This window comes from Myotis myotis, unplaced genomic scaffold (assembly GCF_014108235.1).
Source record: "Myotis myotis isolate mMyoMyo1 unplaced genomic scaffold, mMyoMyo1.p scaffold_m19_p_5, whole genome shotgun sequence".
Lineage (NCBI taxonomy): Eukaryota > Metazoa > Chordata > Mammalia > Chiroptera > Vespertilionidae > Myotis > Myotis myotis.
This window is the reverse complement of record NW_023416357.1, coordinates 26,128,595-26,151,120: the sequence shown is the minus strand read 5'-3', so window position 1 is coordinate 26,151,120 and position 22,526 is coordinate 26,128,595. Positions and strand designations below refer to the sequence as shown.

Sequence of the window (22,526 nt, the reverse complement as noted above, 5' to 3'; positions counted from 1 at the left end):
TATACAAATAGTCTCTCCATCCAAAGCAAAGGGAAGGCTTGCTCCCTGCCCATTATGAAAATATTGAGGTCCCCTAAGCTTTAGTTGCCTCAGGTAAAATACACCTAATGTGTACACAGGCATCCATCCAGTCCTGCCTGCTTCATGCCTTGAGAGTTGGGGACAACTCAAGACCTGCTGTGCTGCATTTAATGAACTCCTTTGTCTCTGAGCCAGGAGTGTTGTGTCTTCTACCAGCCTCAAAGAAACTGACAGGCTAACTTGTGAACTTTCCAATAGGGTAAAAACTCTCACTCTTCACAATCTTGACACCTTTCTAGGGACAACTGTTGCCCTTTGTATCCAATATGTTGATGTCTGAAATCTGAAATGCTTTAAATTGCTAGAAAAGTGATTGTAGAACAGGCAAGTAGTCTGCAGGGTTAGCAGGAACAAAAGAAGAGCTTTGTGCCAGCATGCCTCCAGCCTGCCTGACATACTATTCGCCAGGGATGCAGAGAGTGGCCCAGGAGCAGCCCCTGGAGCAGGGAGGGACTCTGTTATAGCTCAACCCAAGGCTAGTATGCAGCCAGGCAAAGCTGTGGCTGTGGCTGCCAGGTGGGACTGTATTAGGCTGGGAGTCCATCAAAACAATTCAATAACTCATGTCGTATTACCGGTTTCAATTCATTTTTCCAACTGGCATCTGCTCCAATTTGAGCTGGGCAAAGGGGATTGGGCACAGCAAGCTCAGCATCCACACGCCCAGCAGCAGCCCCTAGGGAGGGGTTCACACAGAAAGGAAGGTGGGAGTGAGGAGGAAGAAAGCGACACTACATCTACATCAGAAGGTCAGGCACTGAAACTGCCTCCAAGCTAATCAATGCCCATCTATAATTTCCAGGACATTGGAACCAGAAGCTGTCACTTGGTGACCCCAGTCAGAGTCCTCACCTCTCGCTCACTGACTCCCAAGTGGGCCACCACTGACGGACAGTCCTAAGCCTTAGACAAGGTATTGATGATCTCTCTTCCATTCCCACTCACTGGCCCTGACTGGCCTGCCCAGAGTCAAGACCCTCTGCCTTGGGGTTTGGGTTCAAGTGCAAGTTCCAATATGTAAATGAAATAAAATGTAAATCAAGTTCTATAATTATTATCTAGCCTTGTGGCTGGAAGAAAAGATAATAATTTGTGAATGTTTCAGTGTTTTGAGGGAACATACTACAGTCACACCTTGCCACTGGCTGAGGAAGATGGAAGGCAAGCCGAGAGTGGACAGGCACATTCCTGCCTCCTCACCAACTGATGAGTGAGCCTGCCAGCTCAGAATGAGACTGGCTCCTAGATTTTTCCTCATGAGGTGTCTGATTCTCAAAGCGTCTGCTCACCTCACTGCAGCTAAGGTTTGTAAAACAGCTTGATGCGAACAAGAGTGCTTGGAGTTCAGGCCACTCAGGCCAGGAGGGCATTCGCCTCCAGCAGCCCAGGGAGGGGGAGGTAGGCCCCCTGCTGATTCCAGTCTCCGAGGCAGTGTCCCTATAAAAAACAAATCTAAGAACTTAAAGCCTGTGTTTTGCCCTAAGACCTGATCTTTTTGGAAATTCATTCAACTTTGGAAAGTGCATTTTTTTTTCTTCCACCTCTAGGCCACTTCTGTAAAAATATTTGTATTTCTGTTTCCTTTTGTTGAAACACAATTGATGTGTGTGCTTTTTAAATCCAAACTATGCAAAAGATGGTTTCTGGCCCTTCCCTGAACACTGGGTCTCCCTTTCCTCTTGCCTGGCAATTACTATCGCCAAGTTCTTATCTATCTAGATCACTTCTGAAAACAAACCAAAAGAATCCACCATCTCCTGGGGATAGAGAGGGGGGCAGCGGGGGAGAAAGAAACCCACCTTGTTGTGGGGTGCCCTCTGACAAGGAAATCGCTAGCCACGTTGCATATCTAACTTCATCCTCAAACATAAGCATAAGATGGACACTATTGTCTTACAGATAAGAAACCTGAGGCTTCTAACCTTTGATTGTATCTAACTACCAATATCATGGCGCTTTCACTCCAGTAACAAAAGATCTGGAAATAACTGTGGTTTACATCCTTCTATGTCATTATACTTGTTCATAAATGAGATTCAGTTATCTGTTACTGCAGAACAAATGACCCCAAAGCTCAGTAGCTTAAAACAACAACAAATTGATTTTGTTCACTATTTTGCTGAGCAGAACTCAGCAGGGAAGCTTGGCCCTGCCTCACTTGGCATCATTTGCCATGACTCACTGGAATCCACTTCGAGATGGCACATCACAGAACTGGCAAGTTGGTGCTGGCTACTAAGTCCTCTCCATGTGGGTATCTCCACAAGGTGGCTTAAGCTTCCTTCCAGAATGGTAGCTGGGGTTCTAGACCAAGGGTCCCAAGAGGCATAAAGTAGGAGTTACCCTTTTCTTAGCCTGGACTGAGAATCTGGACAGCCAGCCCACTGTGCTCTACTGTCCAAGCAACACAGAACCCACATTTAAGGGGCAGGGACATGGATCCCACCTCACAATGGTGGAGAATTTTGAGAATATGTTTCCAAGCTCCACAGTTACTCATTTTAAATATAATTAAAAATGCCATTCATTCCAGGCACTACACCTAATTAAGCCATGCTCAGATATCAGTAAAACCAGCCCAGAGTTTTGTATCAGAAGATAGATGCAAATTCTCCCAAAAGCCTGCCCCTGTGGCTTGCTATTCATCATAAGGAGGAAACCAAGCCTATAGAAAATAGTTTCTTTTTTGAAAAACAAGAAAAAGGGAGATTCATGTGCGGCTGTGGTCATGGCAGAGCTCACAGCTGCAACACATGTCCTAAGGCATCTCTTCCCTCTTTCCTACACATGATTGATTATTCACAGCTGAACCTCCATCTGATCAGCCAAGGCCTCTGCAGTGGGACACATGGCTCTCTGCTCATTTCTCCATGGTCTCTGTCCTTTCTGGGCACAAGGGAGTTGCCTTTAAGTCTTCTGGCCTACTTGATCTCCTGTCTGATGCTTTATTAACAGTTCTCTGTTTTCTTGGAGCTCTTACACACAGCTCAGCCTTTTTACCACTTCTTAAAAAATCTAACATGAAATAATGTAAACTGTGAGAACTGAGTCAACTGTGAGAGGACACAGGCATCCCCCCATAGGGGGACTGCACAGGGCCAGACTGCCCACACTCAAAATGCTCTGACTCATTAAGTAAACATTCAATGACTCATTGGGAGAGTCATAAATGTTTTCATCTACCTGTCACCCTGCAAAAGTAACATTTACCAACAGGTATGACTTTCACAGGATCACAGAATAATTATGCACAGATTGGCTGGAGGGAGCCCATGAAACCTTCAACCAGCTAAGCCTGAGTTACCCACAAGCATCCTCTGTTGAATCCCCCAGAGAAGGGAGGTTCTCACTTTCTCCCAGTCCAGGGGTGGGCAAACTTTTTGACTCGAGGGCCACAATGGGTTCTTAAACTGGACCGGAGGGCCGGAACAAAAGCATGGATGGAGTGTTAGTGTGAACTAATATAAATTCAAAGTAAACATCATTACATAAAAGGGTACGGTCTTTTTTTTTTTTAGTTTTATTCATTCCAAATGGGCTGAATCCGCCCGTGGGCCGTAGTTTGCCTACGGCTGTCCCAGTCACAGCCTTCTCACTCTGAATGCAGACATCTTATTCTTCACACATTCATTCACTCAACAATACACAAGCTCTTCTGAAGCATAGGTACCTATGACTTCCTGCACGTGTGTGCACACATACACAAAACAATGATGGGCCATGGGGAGTTGTGTCCTTGCTTCTCCAGGTCAGGTTTGGACTCTGCAAATGCTGGGAAGTAGGAAGCTTCGGGGTCCAACAGGGAGAAAGGACAACTCAACAGAACTGAGCTAGGAGAATAAGAAAGTCTGAAAATTTGTTTCTTGATGTTTCCTGATCCCCAGCCTCTATGTTCAGTACACACCCAGCCCATGTGCACAATTTAGCACTGCCCACACATGCATGTACTCCTATGTTCCTTTGAAGCACTGCTCTTAAAGAGTTTTTATTGTACACTATGACATGGTCTGAGCACTATGGAGGCGATGGAGAAATTCCAGACCTCTTATGTCTAGTGTGGGGCAGGGACTCAACGATGGCCATGAAGTAATTAAATAGTAGCCGATAAGCAGTTTCCAGGGCTGGGGCCAAATGATTCAGCCTCCCCTCATGCACCCCTTATCTCAGGCCTCCCAAGCTCCCGCCAGAGTATCAGCTCAGGTCTTGGTTCCCCTCACTAGACTTTTTCACAAATAGCGCACACACACACACACACACACACACACTCACATGCAGGCATGCATATGTGTGCACACACACATGAAAACATGCACACACAGGGACACATACATCCATGCACTCACAAACACTCTAGGTGGCTGCACACACACACACACACACACACACACACACACACACACACACACCAGCTCTGACTTTGAGCCTATTTCCCCTGCATATGAAATGTCCTTCCCTCAGACCTTGAAGCAAACCAACCTTCAAGATGAAGGCAAGACCCTACCTCCCCCAGGATGGCATCCTCCCGAGATGGCACCGAATCCTTCCTTTCCTCATTCTCCTGCATAGGCTTGTACAGAATCTCGATCACAAGGCTCATCACCAAAGTCAATCTCCCTCCGTACAGATGCCCTCTGCCCTCTTCCTTTCAGTGTTATTCATTCCCTGGGGAGGAGGGTGGTGCTCTTTCCAGCTTGGCAACCTCTCATGGTCCTTAGCAGAGAGCACCCCAAAAGGTGCTCCCACAGGCTGTTGCATTGCAAAAGGCAAGGAGAGCTTGGACTACAGAAAACAGGAAAGTCTGGTTGCTCGAGGAGTCTCAGGGTTGCCTGCCCCCCAAGTCCTGGCCCAGGCAGCACTAACTCCTCTCTCTCTCACACACTTTCCCTACACCAGCAGTTCTCAACCTTTGTTGCAACAGAGCATTCTCTCCAGCAGCCTGGTGAAGCTGTGAACCCTTGTGCACAAGAATGTTGTTTTAAAATGCATAAAATAAACAAATATTACAAAGGACCCAATAATACTGAAATCCAGGTCTGAGTGGACTTGAGTGGGAGACCCTCCCCCCCAACCAACTGCAGAGCTGTGTTAGAGCCCATCCCCCGCCTCCACATCTCTTATCTCCAACCCCCTCCAGGTGGATCCTCACTCTGATAGAAAATACCCTGAGGTGGTGAGGTGCAGAGACAAAAGGCGGGATAGCTGTTTCTAAAAGGCTGTGGCTGCTGTTTCATACAGCAAGATCCGAATCATGATTTATGGTTTGCAGAGCTTGGGGGGAGGAGGGAGGGGGAGAGAGAGAGAGAGAGAGAGAGAGAGAGAGAGAGAGAGAGAGAGAGAGAACACTGTTCTCATGGACAAAGCACAAGAAATAGCCAAAGCTGGTGCATAATTGTTCCCACTGCAGTGATGTCTTTGAACTGAAATCTGTGGACTTTAGAAGTATTTTCTGTGCTTTTATTGTTGACTCCACCGGGCACTGTATACATAAAGCATTAGGACCAGCAGGGACATAAGTCATATGAATTCAAGGATCACACAAGCTCAAAGTAGAAAAAGAGCTTGGGTTGTGTTTGTTTTTTTTCTTTTAACCAGTGGCAAAGCATAGGAAATGAAGTAATTTTTATATTAGATATTTGGGGTTTTTATACTGTCTATTTCCTTTTAATGACAGTTGTCAGAAGTCACTTTTAAGAAAGTACTTTGAATAGACAATGTCTCACACATTTACTTTTCTTATCTTTTTGTGAAAGTCAAATAAGATGTGAGGATAGGAACTGGGTGCTTCGTCCCTCCGCCCTCCCCGCCCCCTTATGCTGAGCAAATACAAGCTTTTTAAACGCCTCTCTTTTCAGAAGTGGGAGGGGAGACCAGGGGTCTATTAGGAGACACCTGGCTGGGTTCCTGCCTTAGTGGCTCAGCTCCCTCCAGAAACGCTGTATAGGGCATGGTAGACAGGAGGAGGACTCCCCCATGTTCACATCCTGATCCGGACCTGTGAATATGGTAGGATACACAGCAGAAAAGAATTGAGGTGGCAGATGGAATTAAGGCTGCTCACCACCTGGCCTTAAAATTAGGAGGTCATCCTGGATCACCTGGGTAGTCTTGGCATCATCACAAGGGTCCTTAAATATGCAAAAGGAAGGCAGAAAAGGGCTGGAGAGATGTGACCATGGAAAAAGGCACACAGAGGCCACGTGCTGGCTATGAAGATGGGGGAAGGGGCCACAAGCCAAGGAGTGCAGGTGGCCTCTAGACATTGGAAAAGGCAAGAGATGGATTCTCCCCTGGAACCTGTAGAAAGGACACAGCCTTGTGACACCCACATCAGACATCTGGCCTCCAGAACTGTAAGATAATAAATTTGTATTGTTACGCTGTTAAATTTGTGGTAATTTGCTGCAGCAACTAAATTAATATAGAGCAGGCCTCCCAGTGCCATCATGGGGAACCGAATTCCAAAGTCCAGAACTTGCACCTACAGCCACTTGAACACTGTGTGACTTGAGCAGCTTGCTCAACCTCTCTTCATCCCCATTATTTCATTTTAAAGTGTGTGCAATCAAGCCTCCAGTAGGATTGTTAGTACTACATGAAATTGGGCTAATCCTATCTAATAAAAGAGAAACATGGTAATTAGCTGTAACTTTGCTACCCTTCCCATTGGCTAATCAGGGAGATATGCAAATTAACTGCCAACCAAGATGGTGGCCGGCAGCCAGGCAGCTGAAGCAAACATGAACATAAGGCTTGCTTGCTCCAGTGATGGATGAAGTCAAAGTTCCCCACCTGCCGCAGCTCAGCTCTGAGCTCCGGATGAAACAATGTTGCAATTATAGAACCTAAACAAACCCCAGAAACCTGCTTTCAGCCGGCAACGGCCTCAGAGCTGGAGCCTGCTCTCAGCTCCAGTGACAGCTATAGAAGGTAAATTAATCCCAGAATAAAAAAAAGAAAAAGAAAAAAGGAGAGGCTGAGAGCTTCAGTCGCCCACCAGCCTGAAAACAGCCCTCAGCCCCTCACCCAGACTGGCCAGGCACCCCAGTGAGGACCCCCACCCTGAAGGGTGTGTGACCAGCTGCAAACAGCCATCATCCCATCATCCAGGCTGGCCAGGCACCCCAGCGGGGACCAGCTGCAAACAGCCATCATCCCCTCATCCAGGTTGGCCAGGCACCCAAGCAGGACCCCCACCCTGATCTGGGACGCCCTTCAGGGCAAACCAGCTGGCCCCCACCTGTGCACCAGGACTCTATCCTATATAGTAAATGGGTAATATGGAAACTGACCCTAAGAGCAGAAGGACTGGGAATGACTGATCACTATGACACACCCTGACCACCAGGGGGCAGACGCTCAGTGCAGAAGCTGCCCTCTGGTGGTCAGGGTACTCTCACATGGGAGGAGCTCTGCTCAGCCACAAGCCAGGCTGATGGCTGCCAGTACAGTGATGGTGGTGGGAGCCTCTCCTGCCTCTTAAGCAGCACTAAGGATGTCCGACTGCAGTTTAGACCTGCTCCCCGCTGGCAAGTGGACATCCCCTGAGGGCTGCCGGGCTGCCAGAGGGATGTCTGATTGCCAGTTTAGGCCCAATCCCCTGGGGAGTGGGCCTAAGCCAGCAGGTGGTCATCCCCTGAGGGGTCCCAGACTGCAAGAGGGCACAGGCCGGGCTGAGGGACCCCCCCATCCCCCCCGAGTGCACAAATTTTTGTGCACCAGACCTCTAGTCTATTTATATAAAACCCTAATATGCAAATCTACCGAACAGCGGAATGACTGGTTGCTATGATGCACACTGACCACCAGGGGGCAGACACTCAATGCAGGAGCTGCTGCCAGCTCACAGGCCCCAACCAGCAGTGGCAGCAGGGGGTGAGGCCAGCAAGTGGGCAGTGCCAGGCCAGCCAAGGCAGGTACAAGTGGGGGCCCCCAATTGCCCCACCAGTCACCTTACCAATCAGCCCTGATTGCCAGCTAGGCCTGGGGATCCTACCTGTGCATGAATTTTGTGCACCAGGCCTCTAGATAATTATAAACAAGAAAAGCAAGGATTAGTTTATTGACTTTTTTCAAGCAGCCTGGGGCGGGGGGAAGATTCAGATTTTTTAAAACCTGAGATAGAAATTCCTAATTGTCATTAGTTTTTCCCATTCATAGCAAAAAAAAACAAAACGGTTTGAATATATGTAAACATTTACTTTTTGATGATCACATATATGGCTTTAAATCAATATAATAAGCCCCCTTGGGAAAGGACCAGGAAGTCAGTAGGAGCTCCCCGTGGGGTAAAGGAACAGTCCTGGGCAGGCCTTCCCACGTCATAACACCAGAACTTTGGGACTGGCAAACAGATAACCGGGCAGGACCTGCCCCATTGGCCTCCCTCTGACAGAGCACAGGGTGACACCGGTGTCACCTGTATTGTGAGCTGTGGGAAACCAGCCCCTCACTCTCGGGCTGTGTAGCTATGACAGAAAGCCACATCTGCATGTCTTTGCCCCAGGGACCACATTAAATGTAACGAGTACTTCTGTGATTAGATTCCCTGTGGTGAATTCCTCCATGGAGAGGCATTTTTCTAATTTCAGAAATTACTCCTTTTTTATTTCTGGTTGTAGGGTTTTAGAGGTTGAATACATCACATTCTTACAAAGGCCAGCACAGAGAACTTGGCATAGATTTTGTAAGGGGCCATCACTTACTGAGCTTCTACATTGGGCCAGACCCCAATTATATATAATCTCTCACACTCAACTCCTTCCTTCATGAAATATGTATAACATCTACTTCATAAGGCTGTCAAGGATTAAGTTAAATCGAATAAAATAGCATAGCCAGGGACACAGCTGGGAAGAAATAGAACTGAAGCCATCCCATGGGCTCCCTGGTTTTCTCCCATGAGCTTTTTTTATTCCCCCCACTCTGCACACCTCGAATTATGGAAGTCCTTAGGTCTTTCCTTCCTGTGAATTTATTTCTCATTCTATCATGTGACCTGGCTTTTCATTCCATACCCTATCAACTATTGAACCAATATTCTACTCCCCACCTACACATTCACTTAAAGTAGTGCATTTTTTAAGTTTGTTAATAATAAAAGACAGTGTTGTGCCCTGACCTCCATTAGGAAACTTTAAAATTCATTCATCAATATCCACCAACTCCCTGTGGTTTGTAGGGACTCTTCTAGAAAACAGAGGTGCTAAGGGCCCAGCCCTCTTGAGCTGGCATTATGGGAGAGAGCGGGCATTATAGACAATGAACAATCAACAAATTAAAAAAGAACTCACCAGCTGTTCTGAGTGTCATGCAGAGAATGCTTTAGACTGATGTCCAATGAAAGTGTCTCCGTAAAGGTTGAGTTTTATTAAAAAGAAACCAGGAGGAGCCTGCTGCCCGCAGAGAGAACAGCTGGTGTGAAGGCCCTACAGCAAGAACAAGCTTATGTCCTGGAGGAAGGAAGGAGGATAGAGTGGCTGGAGAGTGTGGGAGGGGGAGCTGCCCGAGATGACTTCAGGATGCAGGCAGGAGCCAGATCCCATCAGGCTTTATGGTCAATGGCAGAAGAATGGATTTTTCTCTAAGGGTAATGAGAAGTCAAAGGGTAGTATTAGGCAAGAGAGTAACAAGGCCTGTTTTGCATTTTGTTGTGTGTTTTTAGATCTCTCCAGCTGCTGTATGCAGAATGGACCTGAGAGGTCCAGTGCAGAGTGAAAGCAGAGAGAGGGTTTCTCCCAGGGGAGGAAGATAGTGGCTTGTTATGGAGGGCAGTGGTGGAGGTGGAGAGAAGAGGGCAAAGGTGAGGTTTCTTCTGGATAGACAGGCAACAGAACTTGAACTAGGCAAGGGTTTCTCCAGTTAATCCTTCCTACCTGAACATGGCTCCTGAGGGGAGAGCACATGTCCCTCTCCATTCACTTTGGACTTGTCCACATGACTTTCTCCAGCCAATGAGATGTGCACAGGATGACAGTGTGCGGATACAGCAGAGGGTTTAGTGAGCACCTCTTGCTTCTGCTGCCCTTCCTGAGTTTCTACCTGCACCATGAGAAAAGCACGCCCCAGGCAGTGCCTGCTCTGCCAGCCTGGGTCTCCAATGAGAAGACACATGGACACTCACTGGGCCCCAGTGAGTTTACCCAAGAGCATCAGATCCCAGAAAGCTTCAGCCTACCTGCTGACCAATGAGCAAAAGCAAATATTCATGAATATAAGTTACAGAGATTCCAGGAGTATTTGTGTCTGTGGCAGAAGCTACCTTCTACAAGAACACTTTCTAGATGTTTGGCTTAAGCAGCTGTGTAAAGAGTGGTTCAGTTTACCAACTTGGGGAGGGTGGGGGGTTGACAAAGTGGGGCGGGACTACATTTTAGAACACATTTAACAAACAGGAATACCTGCTAGTTTATGGAGGATGAGATATAACTTTTACACACTTGGATATGTTGGAAAATCAAATTATTTCCATTTGGAGTTTAACATCCCAAATAAAATTTTAAAGCTTTTATACTCACTCTAATCATTGTCAAACATTTTATTCCCTGAAATTGTTTAATTCACATTTATTCAAAAAGAAAGTTCATCTAGAGTTAAAACTAGTTCGCCCCAAGAGTTTCTAAAGAGCTTAAAAATGGGATTACAAAGGATGACACCCACTAACTGTCATCATCTCATCCTTATCATTCAGCTGGGTGGGGCTGGGGAGCAAGCTATTGAGATCAAGGTGGGAAAGTGACTCCCCTTGAACTCACACCTGGGTCATTCAAAGAAATAATGATTACTGTGTTATGGATGGTCCACTGTGAAGACAGCCAAAGGAAGCTTTCCCAACAAAGCAGGAGTTTTAGTGTGGTTTTTAAATCAAAGCAGAGTCATCTTTTTTGAAATTTTATTAAATTTATTGAGGTGACATTGATTAATATAATTATATAGGTTTCAAGTGTACAATTCTATAATATACTAGAGGCCCAGTGCACGAAATTCGTGCACTGGGGCGGGGGGTGCCCCCTCAGCTCAGCCTGCACCCTCTTGCAGTCCAGGAGCTCTTGGGAGAAGTCAGCAGCCGGACTTCCTTAGCGCTGCCATGGAGGCAAGAGAGGCTCCCACCACCACCACTGTGCTCACCAGCTGTGAGGCTGGTTTCTGGGTGAGCGGTGCTCCCCCTGTGGGAGCACACTGACCACCAGAGGGAAGCTCCTGCCCCGAAGTGGTCAGTGTGCATCATAGTGTCCAGTCGTTCCACCGTTTGGTCAATTTGCATATTAGACTTTTATTATGTAGGATTATCTGTATATTACATTGTATATTCACCACCCGAAGTCAAGTCTCCTATCATCATATATTTGACCCCTATGCCCTCTTATACCTCCCCCCAACCCCCTTTTCTTCTGGTAACCACCCTACTATTGTCTGTGTCCATGAGTTTTAAGACAAAGTCATCTTAAATAAGATAAGATACATGGGGTTTGTGGGGAAAATTCTAACCTGATGTTTTATTCATGAATAACTTTATATCAATTTCATTCATTGAATATCATAGTTCCACTTAACAATGTATTATTTATTTTTTTAATAAATCTTTATAGTTCAGATTATTACAGTTCCTCTTTTTTCCCTCCATAGCTCCCCTCCACCCAGTTCCCACCCCACCCTCTGTCCTTACCCCCCCCCCAATGTCTTCATCATAGGTGTATGATTTTTGTCCAGTCTCTTCCCACACCCCCCACACCCCTTTCCCCCCTACAAGGTGTCCTATAGGGCCCAGTGGCTCAGCCTCCCCAATTACCTGAGGTGGACACTCTTGGTGCACCCCTTTGTGGGCTGTGTGCATAATCTTGTTGTAGTTAAGCCTTGATTGTTGTTGGTATCACTGGGAGGAATTGACCTCCAGGCCAATTGTCTGTGAGAATCAGCTGTGTCTACAGTGGGAGAACTTCTGTGCTGAAGACACCTTTATGGGGCAAGACTTGCTTCAGTGGGGCTTTGGTGCTCACCGAGTCTGCCCCCTGAGTGTGTCCCTTATGGATCTGAGAAGTTGTAATCTGGATGGTCCCAATCTGCCCACTGGGAACACGGGCTCTTGGATCTCTAAGGAGGTGCTAATTTAGCCTCTGCCTGAGGCTACCCAGCAGGAGCTATGGAGAGATCTACAGATTCCTCTCCCTTGTTTGAGGTTTGGAGGTGCCCAGATGAGGCCCAGCTGTGAAGCAATGCAAGCTTCTGTGGGGCCTTGGGCCTTCTTTTGGATGTTCTGGGTCTCTCTGACCCAGCTACAGTTTGTTAGGTAATTTTAGATCTCAAAGGGCCAGCCCATTCATATGCAAAAGCCTCTGCTAGCAGCTTGGGTGGGGCAGGGTCTCAGGAAATCAACAGAGTGGAGCAAGCAGCTATGGCTGATCCTCAGCCCTGTCCTAAGAGGCCCCTGGGTCTCCTCAGTGTCCTGTCTCAGTGTCCTGTGGTAATCGCTGCAAGCACCTCTGAGAGAAAGCTGCCCTCGAGTTCTGCCCGCTGCCAGACAGTCCAGTTTCTCCCCGTATGAGTCTGAGTCCCCAGAGACTCACCTGGAACTGGAGTTCAGAGCAGTCGGGAGCTTGAGACTCCCTCCCAATTGAAAAAGACACGGGCATCCTCTGTTGCCAGACCTTCCTGCGCACGTGCCTCCATACCTCTGCACTTCACTTCTGCACCTCCTCTGAGTCTCAGTGTGCTTTTCTCTTTCCTTCTAGTTGTAGAATTTCTACTCAGCCAGCCTTCCTGTGGTTCTGGATGATGTCTGTTTTGTCGTTTAGTTGTATTTTTGAAGTGGTTGTTCGAGGCAGCAATTTCAGGTGTTTACCTATGCCGCCATCTTGGTTTTTCTCAACAATGTATTATTTATAATTAATTTAATGCTGCCCAATGAATAGATACATATACCATAATGTATCTTTAGTTTATCTTTTTGTAACATAACTTTCTACCAAATAGTAACATACATTCATAGAAAGTAGTCAAATATGCATTAAGTGGAAAAAAAGAGATATAAAATAATAGCCTTTGTATGATATAACAAAATTAAATATAATAATAAATATTGTATACATATTTAATCCTATCTAATAATAAACAAACATGGTAATTAACCGTACCTTCATTACCATTGCCATTGGCTGATCGGTGTGATATGCAAATTAACCACCAACAAAGACGGCGGCTAATTTGCATACTGCAGAGAGGGCGGGACACCAGGAGCCGCTATCCAGGCCCCCATGTGCGACCCCAGGAAAGCCAGGCCACAGGCAAGACGGCCCCCTGGGACCCAGGAGCCCGTCAGCGAGGTCTGCAGGTGAAGCAGTGATCAAGCTATGAGGGGGAGGTCGGGGGGTGGAAGGAGCTACAGGAGCAGCTCTGGCCAGAGACTAAAGACTCCAGAGCAAGGAGCAAAGACTGAAGGCTCCAGCCACAGTGAAGACTGTGTCCAGAGTGAAGATGGAAGGCAGTGGCCAGAGTGAAGGTCTGGGTCTCTGGTGCCAGAGGAAAACTGGTGCTGGCAGCCAGGGGAAAGAAGGCCTATTGCACAAATCTTCGTGCAACGGGCCTCTAGTATCTATAATAATAAAAGTGTAATATGCTAATTAGACCGGACATCCTTCCAGACCACCTTCCAGATGAAGCGAGGGCTGTGAGGGTAGCTCAGGTCCCAGTTGCCTGCTGGTGGCTGGAGGAAAGCCCGGGTCCCGGGTGCCAGAGGGTAGCCAGTGCCAGCAGCTGGAGGAAGGAAGGCCTACTCTTGCACAAATTTTGTGCATTGGGCCTCTAGTATTACTTATTTATGTATATAAAGATCTCTGGATGGATTAATATTATATTATAAACCTATAACATTTTCTATTTTATGTTTTTTTGTTTCTACATCACTTAAATCCCATTAAGATGAATACACATTTTTTCTAGAATTTAAAAAAAATCAACAAAGATGTTTTTACCTAGAGGAAATACAGGAAGAAATCATTCAGACCAGAAAAGCCTGAGGGGAAGATCTTAACGCTAAAGCGTTGCAGCTAAAATGTTCTGAAACAGGCCTACAAGAGAATCACATCATTAGCAAGGCTTTCGGTCCGTGGGATAATGAAGACCCCAACTTACATTTCACATTCCATGCCTCCTGACAGCCTAACACATGCTTACTACTGCTTAGTGTACTTTAATAAGGATACAGTATTAATATTTTATGTCCACCGATTGTTTCTCTGTTTAAGGGTATCTACAGCCTGAACGAGCAAGTAGCAGCCTGGAGACATAAAAGCACACAGCTAAATGCACACTTCCCCTTATTGTCAGGAACGATGGATACATTAAAAGGGATGATCGGGAGAAAGGTACACTTTGGAGGTTTGATCTAACCCATTTTCACATTCAAAGGGTGCTTTGGGTATTTCTCAGAAATACATAATTGTGCTGAGAGCAGAAAGCACTTAGCATCAGCTGAACGCTTGCTCAAAATCTGAGTTGGAGATTTACAGTAACGTGTCAGCCCACACAGCAATGGGCTGCTGAGCTCCGAAGGGCTGGCCAGGCGCCGGCTGCTGGGAGTGGGCTCTGAGGGGGTCTGTTATGCCTCCTATGCACCAGGGAGGTCCACCTTTTCCTGAACCCTCGCTGCCCTCCCTCTCCTTCCTGCCTCACCGCCCCCCCCCCCCCTTGGGAAAGGAAAGCCAAGAGGCAAACAAGATGCAATTCAGTCCTGCAGCAGATGAGTTGATTTCAGACTCCTGGTTGTACAATCTTCACAAGAGTTTGTCATCCACCTTCCCTTTGCCCTTGGTATTTGAACTTGAATGAAACCCAAAGGTGACCTAAAGCTTCAGGAGAAAATTGCTGAAGTTCACTGATTGGCTGAGTCAAAATCTCCAAATTAGGCCAGATCTGTCTTCAAATGCTGATTCACCAGGCTTTGAAGCTGGATGCTTCCAACAAGGCTGGCTGGCCAGGGGAAAACTGAACAGACTCTTAAACCTTGCAAGTTTCAGACTACTTAAGCCCTTCGCTCCTGATCCCTCTGCTTAATAACCAAATAGAAGTGTTAGTATTGGATAAGGGCCATCATCCTAATTTGAGCTATCTCCAAGACCAGCGTCACACTCAAAATAGCCCACGTGGATGTGCCAGCCAGTCAGCCTGGGACTGATGCTCTGCAGGTTTCTTTCAAAGTCCTGTCTCTTATAAGACTGTGGTCATCTCCTGAATTGCTGTTTTTTTAAAAAACAGGAATCTCTTTTTTTTAAGGTTGATTCAAAAAATCGATCTTCTATTTCTAGCTGTAACACTTCAAAGTCAATACATGCAGGAACTTTCCTATAACTCTCTCTTTTAGATCATGAGTCAACCCAGAGAGGTGTTTTTATTAAAAAGTACCAGAAAGAGATGGACACCATAATACACTGCTTCCTCTGTGGCAGGCCACCCCTCCTGGTTCTGAGCGCGATGAAGGTGAGCTGCTATCACCATGGAGCCAGCTGTCCACAGCCTTGACAGAGGTGTGTTTGTAACCACCACAGAAGCTCATGATCTCCGTGGAAGATCATGAGCTTCTTTAAGAGCTGAGGCTCTTAATAAAATACCCACATGGAGGCCAAACCCGGTTCACTACATCAGACGCTCTGCAGGTGACGGCATTGGGCAGGACACTGAGTCTGTGGTAACTTCACTGTCCCATCCATCAGTGCCATGTTTTCCTGGGTGTGACCCACAGGGGCCTCCAGGAAAGGAGGCGGGCAGGTGGGGCAAGAAAGCAGGAGTTGGACCTCGGCATCATAGACTTGGCAACCTCATTAAAGAGACAACACTCATACTATTTAAAGAAAACACGGTATGAAATGAATGCCAAAGTGTAGGCTTCAGAGAGTTAGAGGCTGAGACAAACCAAGTGACAGGAGGGTGATTATGCAACTAAAACCAGCTCTGCTCAGCCTTCAGCCCCTTCAGTCACAGAGGAAAACCAGAGCACGAAGAAGCCACATGGGATCCCAGAATTCGATGGCCAGTCTGGCACACGAACCTCCGACTCCAGCTCCCTCTGACCCACCCAAAGTGGAATGGAACACTTGGGCCAATTAGGTTTTTTCTCTCTCATCTGATAAATCCATATAATTGACCCCCCCAAACTGATTTTTTGCTTTTTGAATTATCCATACAATTGCTTTGATTTCCACTTCATGTTGCTTTTGTAACTATAACCTCACTTTCTCCTTTTGTATAATCAGTGTGAAGCAAATTTTTCCTTGATAATCCACATATACTGAGTTATTATTATATATAAGGCAGTATAATTGGTATGATGAGGAACTGTGAACACAAATTATAAATAAACATATACAAGTGTCATGCCTTCCTAAGCTCACAGCCTGTCTCATACATAGTCTCAGGAGAAGGTAACTCACAAGGTAAGCAAGGTGTGCTGGGTGCAGGGGGTGGGCAGAGCTGGATGGAGGATAAGGGGAAAGGGGAGAGATGAGAGAGCATGAAAATGGTCAGAGCAGAGATGCGGAGATGGAAAGTTAGTTAGGCTGTATTGGGAGGGTCCTATGGGTGCTCGGCTGAGAGAGGAAGTGGAACATGTCAATCTGAAGACATTGAGCGTCTGATTGCTTAAAACCAGACCTGACTGGGCTCAACCAGTTAAGAAGCTGGGTCATTTGTACAAGTCACTTCACCTCTCTGGGCCTCAGTTTCCTATTTGTAAGTGGGTATAATAATAACTTTCCTTATTAGGTTATTGTCTTAGTTTGGACTGCTATCACAAAAATAAATCATAAGCTAAGTGCTTAAACATTTATTTCTCACAGTTCTGAAAGTGGGGAAGTCCAAGATCAAAAATCTGGTGGGTCTAGTGTCCAGTGAGGGCCTACTTCCCAGCTTCTAAACAGCTGCCTTCTGGTTGTAGCCACCATGGCTGATAGAGAAAGTTCTGGTCCTTTTGTCTCCTAAATGGCACTAATTCCATCATGGGGGCCCCAACCTCATGACTCCATCTAACTCTGATAACCTCCCAAAGTCCTTACTTTCAAAGCCCATCACACTGGGGATTAGGATTTCATATGGATTTGAGGAGAAGAGAGACATTTAGTCCAAAGCAGTTATTTTGATGATTAAATGAGTTGATATATCTGTAAATCATTCCAGAAGTGTCAGGAGCATTATAAGCACCACAATATTGTTGTTAGTTAACTATTCTACAGATCCCAGGGGCTAGAAGGTGTCACTCTGGGCTCTGAGCAGGGGTGTGGTATGACAGTTCCATTATCCCTTTGCAGAATGGGTAGATGAGCAGCCACACTGTGCCAGGGGAGAACCACAGAGCCCTGAACTGGCACTGGAAACATCACCAAGTCCCAAATAAAAAGGATGTGGGAATGAAGGAACAGGATGCCCTGGTTGACGGTGCTGCCAAAGTGTGTTGAGGCAGGGCACACAGGTGGCCTTAGTGTCCTTCACAGCTGGCTCCAGGTGGAGAAAAGGGAGCACCCCTCATCCCTGCTGCAGTGAGGCCTCTCATGGTCCTCAGCTAGGAAATCCAGTGGCCTGTTGGAGAGGAGAGATCAGATGTGGTTGCGACTTTGTGCAGGAGGTGGTGCTCCAAGGAGAGAATCTAGGGAAAGGTGAGAGATGTGCTGAGGCCTACAGAGCCAGGAAAGAGGCTTTGTAACACTATAGAGGACAGTGGTTCTGGAGATGGTGGGTTGACAACCAGATGGAATCAGGGCTCTGTATGGAGCCCACATATATGCCTGCATGCCTATCACTTTGTGGGAAATACCTAAAACCAGGATACAGTTCAAGTGGCTTGCACTTTGGAGGATTTCCAAATCCCATGGTCTCAAAGCGGCAAAGACCCTGGGTTAATACTGGGAATCAGTAAGGACACAGGGGGATCGTCTGATGCTGGCTGGCCTTGTGGGCATCTTTGAATGGTTTCAATGCCTTCAGCTTTGACCATGTATTCAATGTTTAAATCCATAGAAAGGACCATGACTTTGTAGATCTATTAGGAACTCTGAACTGAATACATGTTAAAATATATCAGTTATATCAAAAATGATACTTCCGACAGATATATGAAGGCCCTGAAGATAAAGAATGAAAAGAGCCAGGCTATATATAGAGAAACACAACGCCAGCAGGAACCTAAACAGGTTGGCATTCTGAACAGAAGCTGCTAGTCCTCTCAGGTGACACACTGGGGCCCTGAGTCTTTTTTTGTTTTACTTCAAAAACCACAGCAAACCCTCTAAATGTTCTGGCTAGTTTTCCAGTAATTATGAAAGAGGATGGATGGAGGCATGGAGGGGAAGAATGAAGAATGGAAGGAAGGATAGAAAGAAGAATGGAAGGTTGGATGGGTAGGTGGGTGGGTGGATGGATGGATGGATGGATGGATGGATGGAGAGACAGTCTACAAAATAAATCTTCCACCCAAATTGAGCCTAAAACTTACAATAACTTTTCTTTCCCATCTGTGAAATGAAACTGCTTCTTTCTAGCCTTTGTCTTACAGAATCTGGCTCCAATAAATGAAGTGACACTTCTTATGTTGTATGCCTACACAAAGCTCTTCCAAACTCCCTTTGACCCACCACTTGTCCCCTGCCCTTTATTTCCAGTTGAACTCCAGAGTCCCTGCCCTCTTCACATCCTTCAGCACTCAGCACACAGTCACCTGTATTTAGCATCTCACCCTGATTCTGAGTGATGTCAGGACATGTGAAGAGCACTTGTATGTTTGTTTCTGAACATGTCTCTCATCTTTGAAGGTGCTAAGTAATTCCACAGGGATGGAGTCAGGTCATTGCTTGAAGCTGTCTGCACATGACCACTTGTATTTATTATTATTATTGATGGTAGAGAGGAAGGAAAGAAGGAAGGAAGGAACCAATCAATGGGTTTCTCCTACACCAGTGATGGCGAACCTTTTGAGCTCGGCGTGTCAGCATTTTGAAAAACCCTAACGTAACTCTGGTGCCGTGTCACATATAGAAATTTTTTGATATTTGCAACCATAGTAAAACAAAGATTTATATTTTTGATATTTATTTTATATATTTAAATGCCACTTAACAAAGAAAAATCAACCAAAAAAATGAGTTCGCGTGTCATAGGTTCGCCATCACAGTCCTACACCATCAGAAGACAGGCCCCCAGCACTTAATGCTAACTCTCTTCAAACCCTGGAAAAATAAACACCAGAAAATATGGAAATGAGACTGAAAATAAAACCCCCTAAAGTCTGGGAAAATGTAATCTCACTTTCCTAAATTTAGCACATATCCCCGCACAAACTAGAGAAATCATCTCAAAATATATGAGAATTATTATTCTGCCCAAAACATTAACTGCATCACTGTAAGCAAAATAATATAGAATGCATATTAATACTAAGGTGTATTTTAAGTAGTGTTCATTATAATGGAAATCTGATTACTAAAATTAAGTTTATTTTTTCATATCTAATCTTATCAACATTAATTTTAATATCATTTAAGTGGGTTTTCTAGCTAGTGGACAAGACAATTCTGGAGCAATTACCTTTATAATATTGTTATAAAAGCTTTTTTTATAAACATAAGTAAGTGGCACCAATTTAATTTTTCCTTTGAGTTCTAACCAGCATCATTCAAAAGAAAGAGAAAAAAAGCTAAACTTAAAAGTCACTAATTTATTTTTATGAAAGTCATCGAACATACAGCATGATACGATGATGAGCTGATGCTCATGTGATCTGAACCAGTGTTCTGGGTGGAAATCACTCACGTGGCTAACCAAACATCCAGCACAAACATTTACCAAGAAGCAAACATCTACTGAGAAGGCCATCTGTCAACCACTCCAGAGGCTATGGCGACTATGGCAGGGGCACAAACATCTATGCCCAGGGCAGGTGGATGGAGACAAGGGGACTACGTTACCTCTAGTATCAGATGGAGGCAGGAACTTCTTTGCAGAGCAAGGAAGGGGGCCTTCTGGAGCATCTAAACTTGGCAGACGTGTGCAAGCAAGACAGGGAGACAGCAGCTTCCTGATACTGAAACAGCAGCCCTGCAGAACGGAGACCCCTGACACAGGGACTGAGGAACTGGAGATGACAGAGGAGGCTCTCAAATGGCAGGTGGCTGCACTGAGCCATGTCTACTGAGCTGCACTGCTGGGCCATCTGAGGATTGCTGAGCAGAGGGGAAAGGATGCAAGACTGGCAAAGCCACTCTGCAGGGCCAAGGGGGATGGATTTGAGTGGGGGTGGGGATGGAGCTGGGGGAGGTGTAGAGACCAATCAGGGGACTGCTGCAATCCCTGTCTGGACAGCGGAGCAGAAGCAGTAAGTGTCGGGGAAGCTGGGAGCAGACTCCAAGGACCGTGTATCAGTCTGCTGGGCTGCATAAAAGTGGCAGGGGAGGGCTCTGGCCAATGGCCAGGCTGGTAGGCAGGAGACTAAGGTTTTAGTCGCTGAGAGGGGCCCAGAGCAGGAGCGCAGCTTCATGTAGCTTTGGGGCTTCTGAGCACCAGGAGGTGCCCAAGGCCACCTCTGGCCTCAGGTGACTGCTGAGCTCTACTTGCTGCTGTTGCTACTTCCTTGTGTTCATGGAAATTCCCCACTACCTCCACACAAACCTGAGCCACAAGAGCCTGGGGTGGTGGCCTAGGCCTGAGGCTTGTGACAGGCTAGACCCCAGACCCTGAGAGAGGGAACCAGTCCCTATCTCTTCAGAAAAGAAAGGCCAGCTAGTGTCTTGGGAAAACCCTAGGGCTGGGCCCCAGGGGTCTGGATTCCAGAGCCAGCTCTGTGCCTCCTGAGCCTGCTTAATCTCAACAGGCTCCTGTCTTCTTATCCAGAAAAAAAAAGGGGCTTTGCTTGCAAATCTCTAAGGTGATTTCAGCTTTAAACCGCTCTGAATCCCATCTTCCTGCTGACTGACATTATAATTTTACAGAGGCCTTATCTTCCCTGTAAATGATCGTTAGCGGCAGCAGCCTTTCATCCCAGCTTAAGTCGCCCTGACCTTTTTATCTAGTGGTTAATGAACACCCTGGTGCTGAAGGCGCTGTCCTGGCTGCGTGTGTGTGGTCCTGGAGGGTTCTTCCAGGCGTGGGAAAGCCGCTTACACGATTAACACCAAGAACACAAATCTCCCTTTGGCTCCTCATGTGGTTCCCCCAAGCGCAGTGCAGGAGAAGGTGGTCTGCAGCGGGGCCCTGGATCAAGAATGGCGGCTCATGTTTCCTGCCTCATTTTTATCATCAGAAGGGCTTGTCTCGTGAGAAGCCACATGGTACTGTCTGTCACCCATGGAGGAGGCTGCAGACATGGCCAGAAAGGCCCCACATCAGAAGGTCAGTCTCATCTTGGTTCCAGGAGAACCTCCCACACTGGACACCTGTCCTCATCCCGCTGACAGGAGGGGGCAGGCATGAGTGTGTCCCTGACAGACCAGGGAACAGTGCACAGAAGCTCTAAGACATGATAGGTTCTGTGGTTCCCAGTCAGATTTTCTAAAATAGAGGGGCACGTGCAGCAAAATAGATCTTCAGGCGAATTCTTACGTCTCTATTTGCCTTGCATTCATATTTTGGGACATCATATTATCAATTGGCCATTAATAAATACGAATTTATGAGATAAGAAGTGGTAATGCATATGTTCTCATCACACTCAGAAAATGTTGTAACTATGTATGGTAATAAATGTTAACTAGACTACTTGTGGGGATCATCCCACAACATAAACAGTATGGAATCATTAAGCTGTACACCTGAAACTAATATAATGTTATGTCAATGATAGCACAGTTAAATACACACACACACACACACACACACACACACACACTAGGAAAAGTATTTCATGTAACTAGCCAGTCTGATATCATTGATCTGGCATCTATCCATACTTGTCTTATTAAAGGTACTAGGAAAATGCATGTGGGTTGTTATTTTTTCACACATTATGCAATGATATATGGGATATTGCCTCTATATGTAGCTTTAAAATAATTTCACTTGTCAAACTGCGCAAGTAATAAAAGTGGAATACTATTTTTAATTAGTTACGAGACATTTGTGAACTATTTAATAACAAGCTTCTTTTAATTGAATTTCATTTTTTGTCTCAGGGTAATTCTGACAATATTATGTGCCACCCCAAAAAGCAATAACTGTACTGAAAAGCAATAATCTTTGGACTGGATATCTGTCTATAAAATATTTTCCTCTTATAGCTGGAACCCCAATATAATATCAGCGACTAGTGGAGCGGTGGGAGCGGGGGTAGAAGAGACACGGGGTTTGAAAGCTGCTGACACAAAGGGGGCTGGCTGCAGCGGCTGCTGCTGTTTGTTCTACCCGAGCTTCATTTTATAAGGTCCACGTAAGGGCATCACTTGTAAATACCAGGGAGCTCTCTCTGCAGGACTCCTGGG

At 46.1% G+C, this 22,526-nt stretch overlaps 1 protein-coding gene across 4 annotated transcripts in view; it reads right to left on the bottom strand.

Annotated features, from left to right (window-relative positions):
• The window catches only part of MED10 (mediator complex subunit 10), a 94,176-nt gene that overhangs the window by 43,754 nt on the left and 27,896 nt on the right, over positions 1–22,526 (bottom strand). The window contains exon 4 of one of the 4 annotated variants that reach the window (XM_036308975.1): positions 14,766–17,707. The exons of 2 other annotated variants lie outside the window; for them this stretch is intronic. In XM_036308975.1, the coding sequence (XP_036164868.1) occupies positions 17,624–17,707 (84 nt within the window). In that variant the 3' untranslated portion in view covers positions 14,766–17,623. Of the gene's footprint in view, positions 1–14,765; positions 17,708–22,526 lie in introns of those variants that run through there. One more of the 4 variants, XM_036308978.1, reaches the window with a different exon arrangement.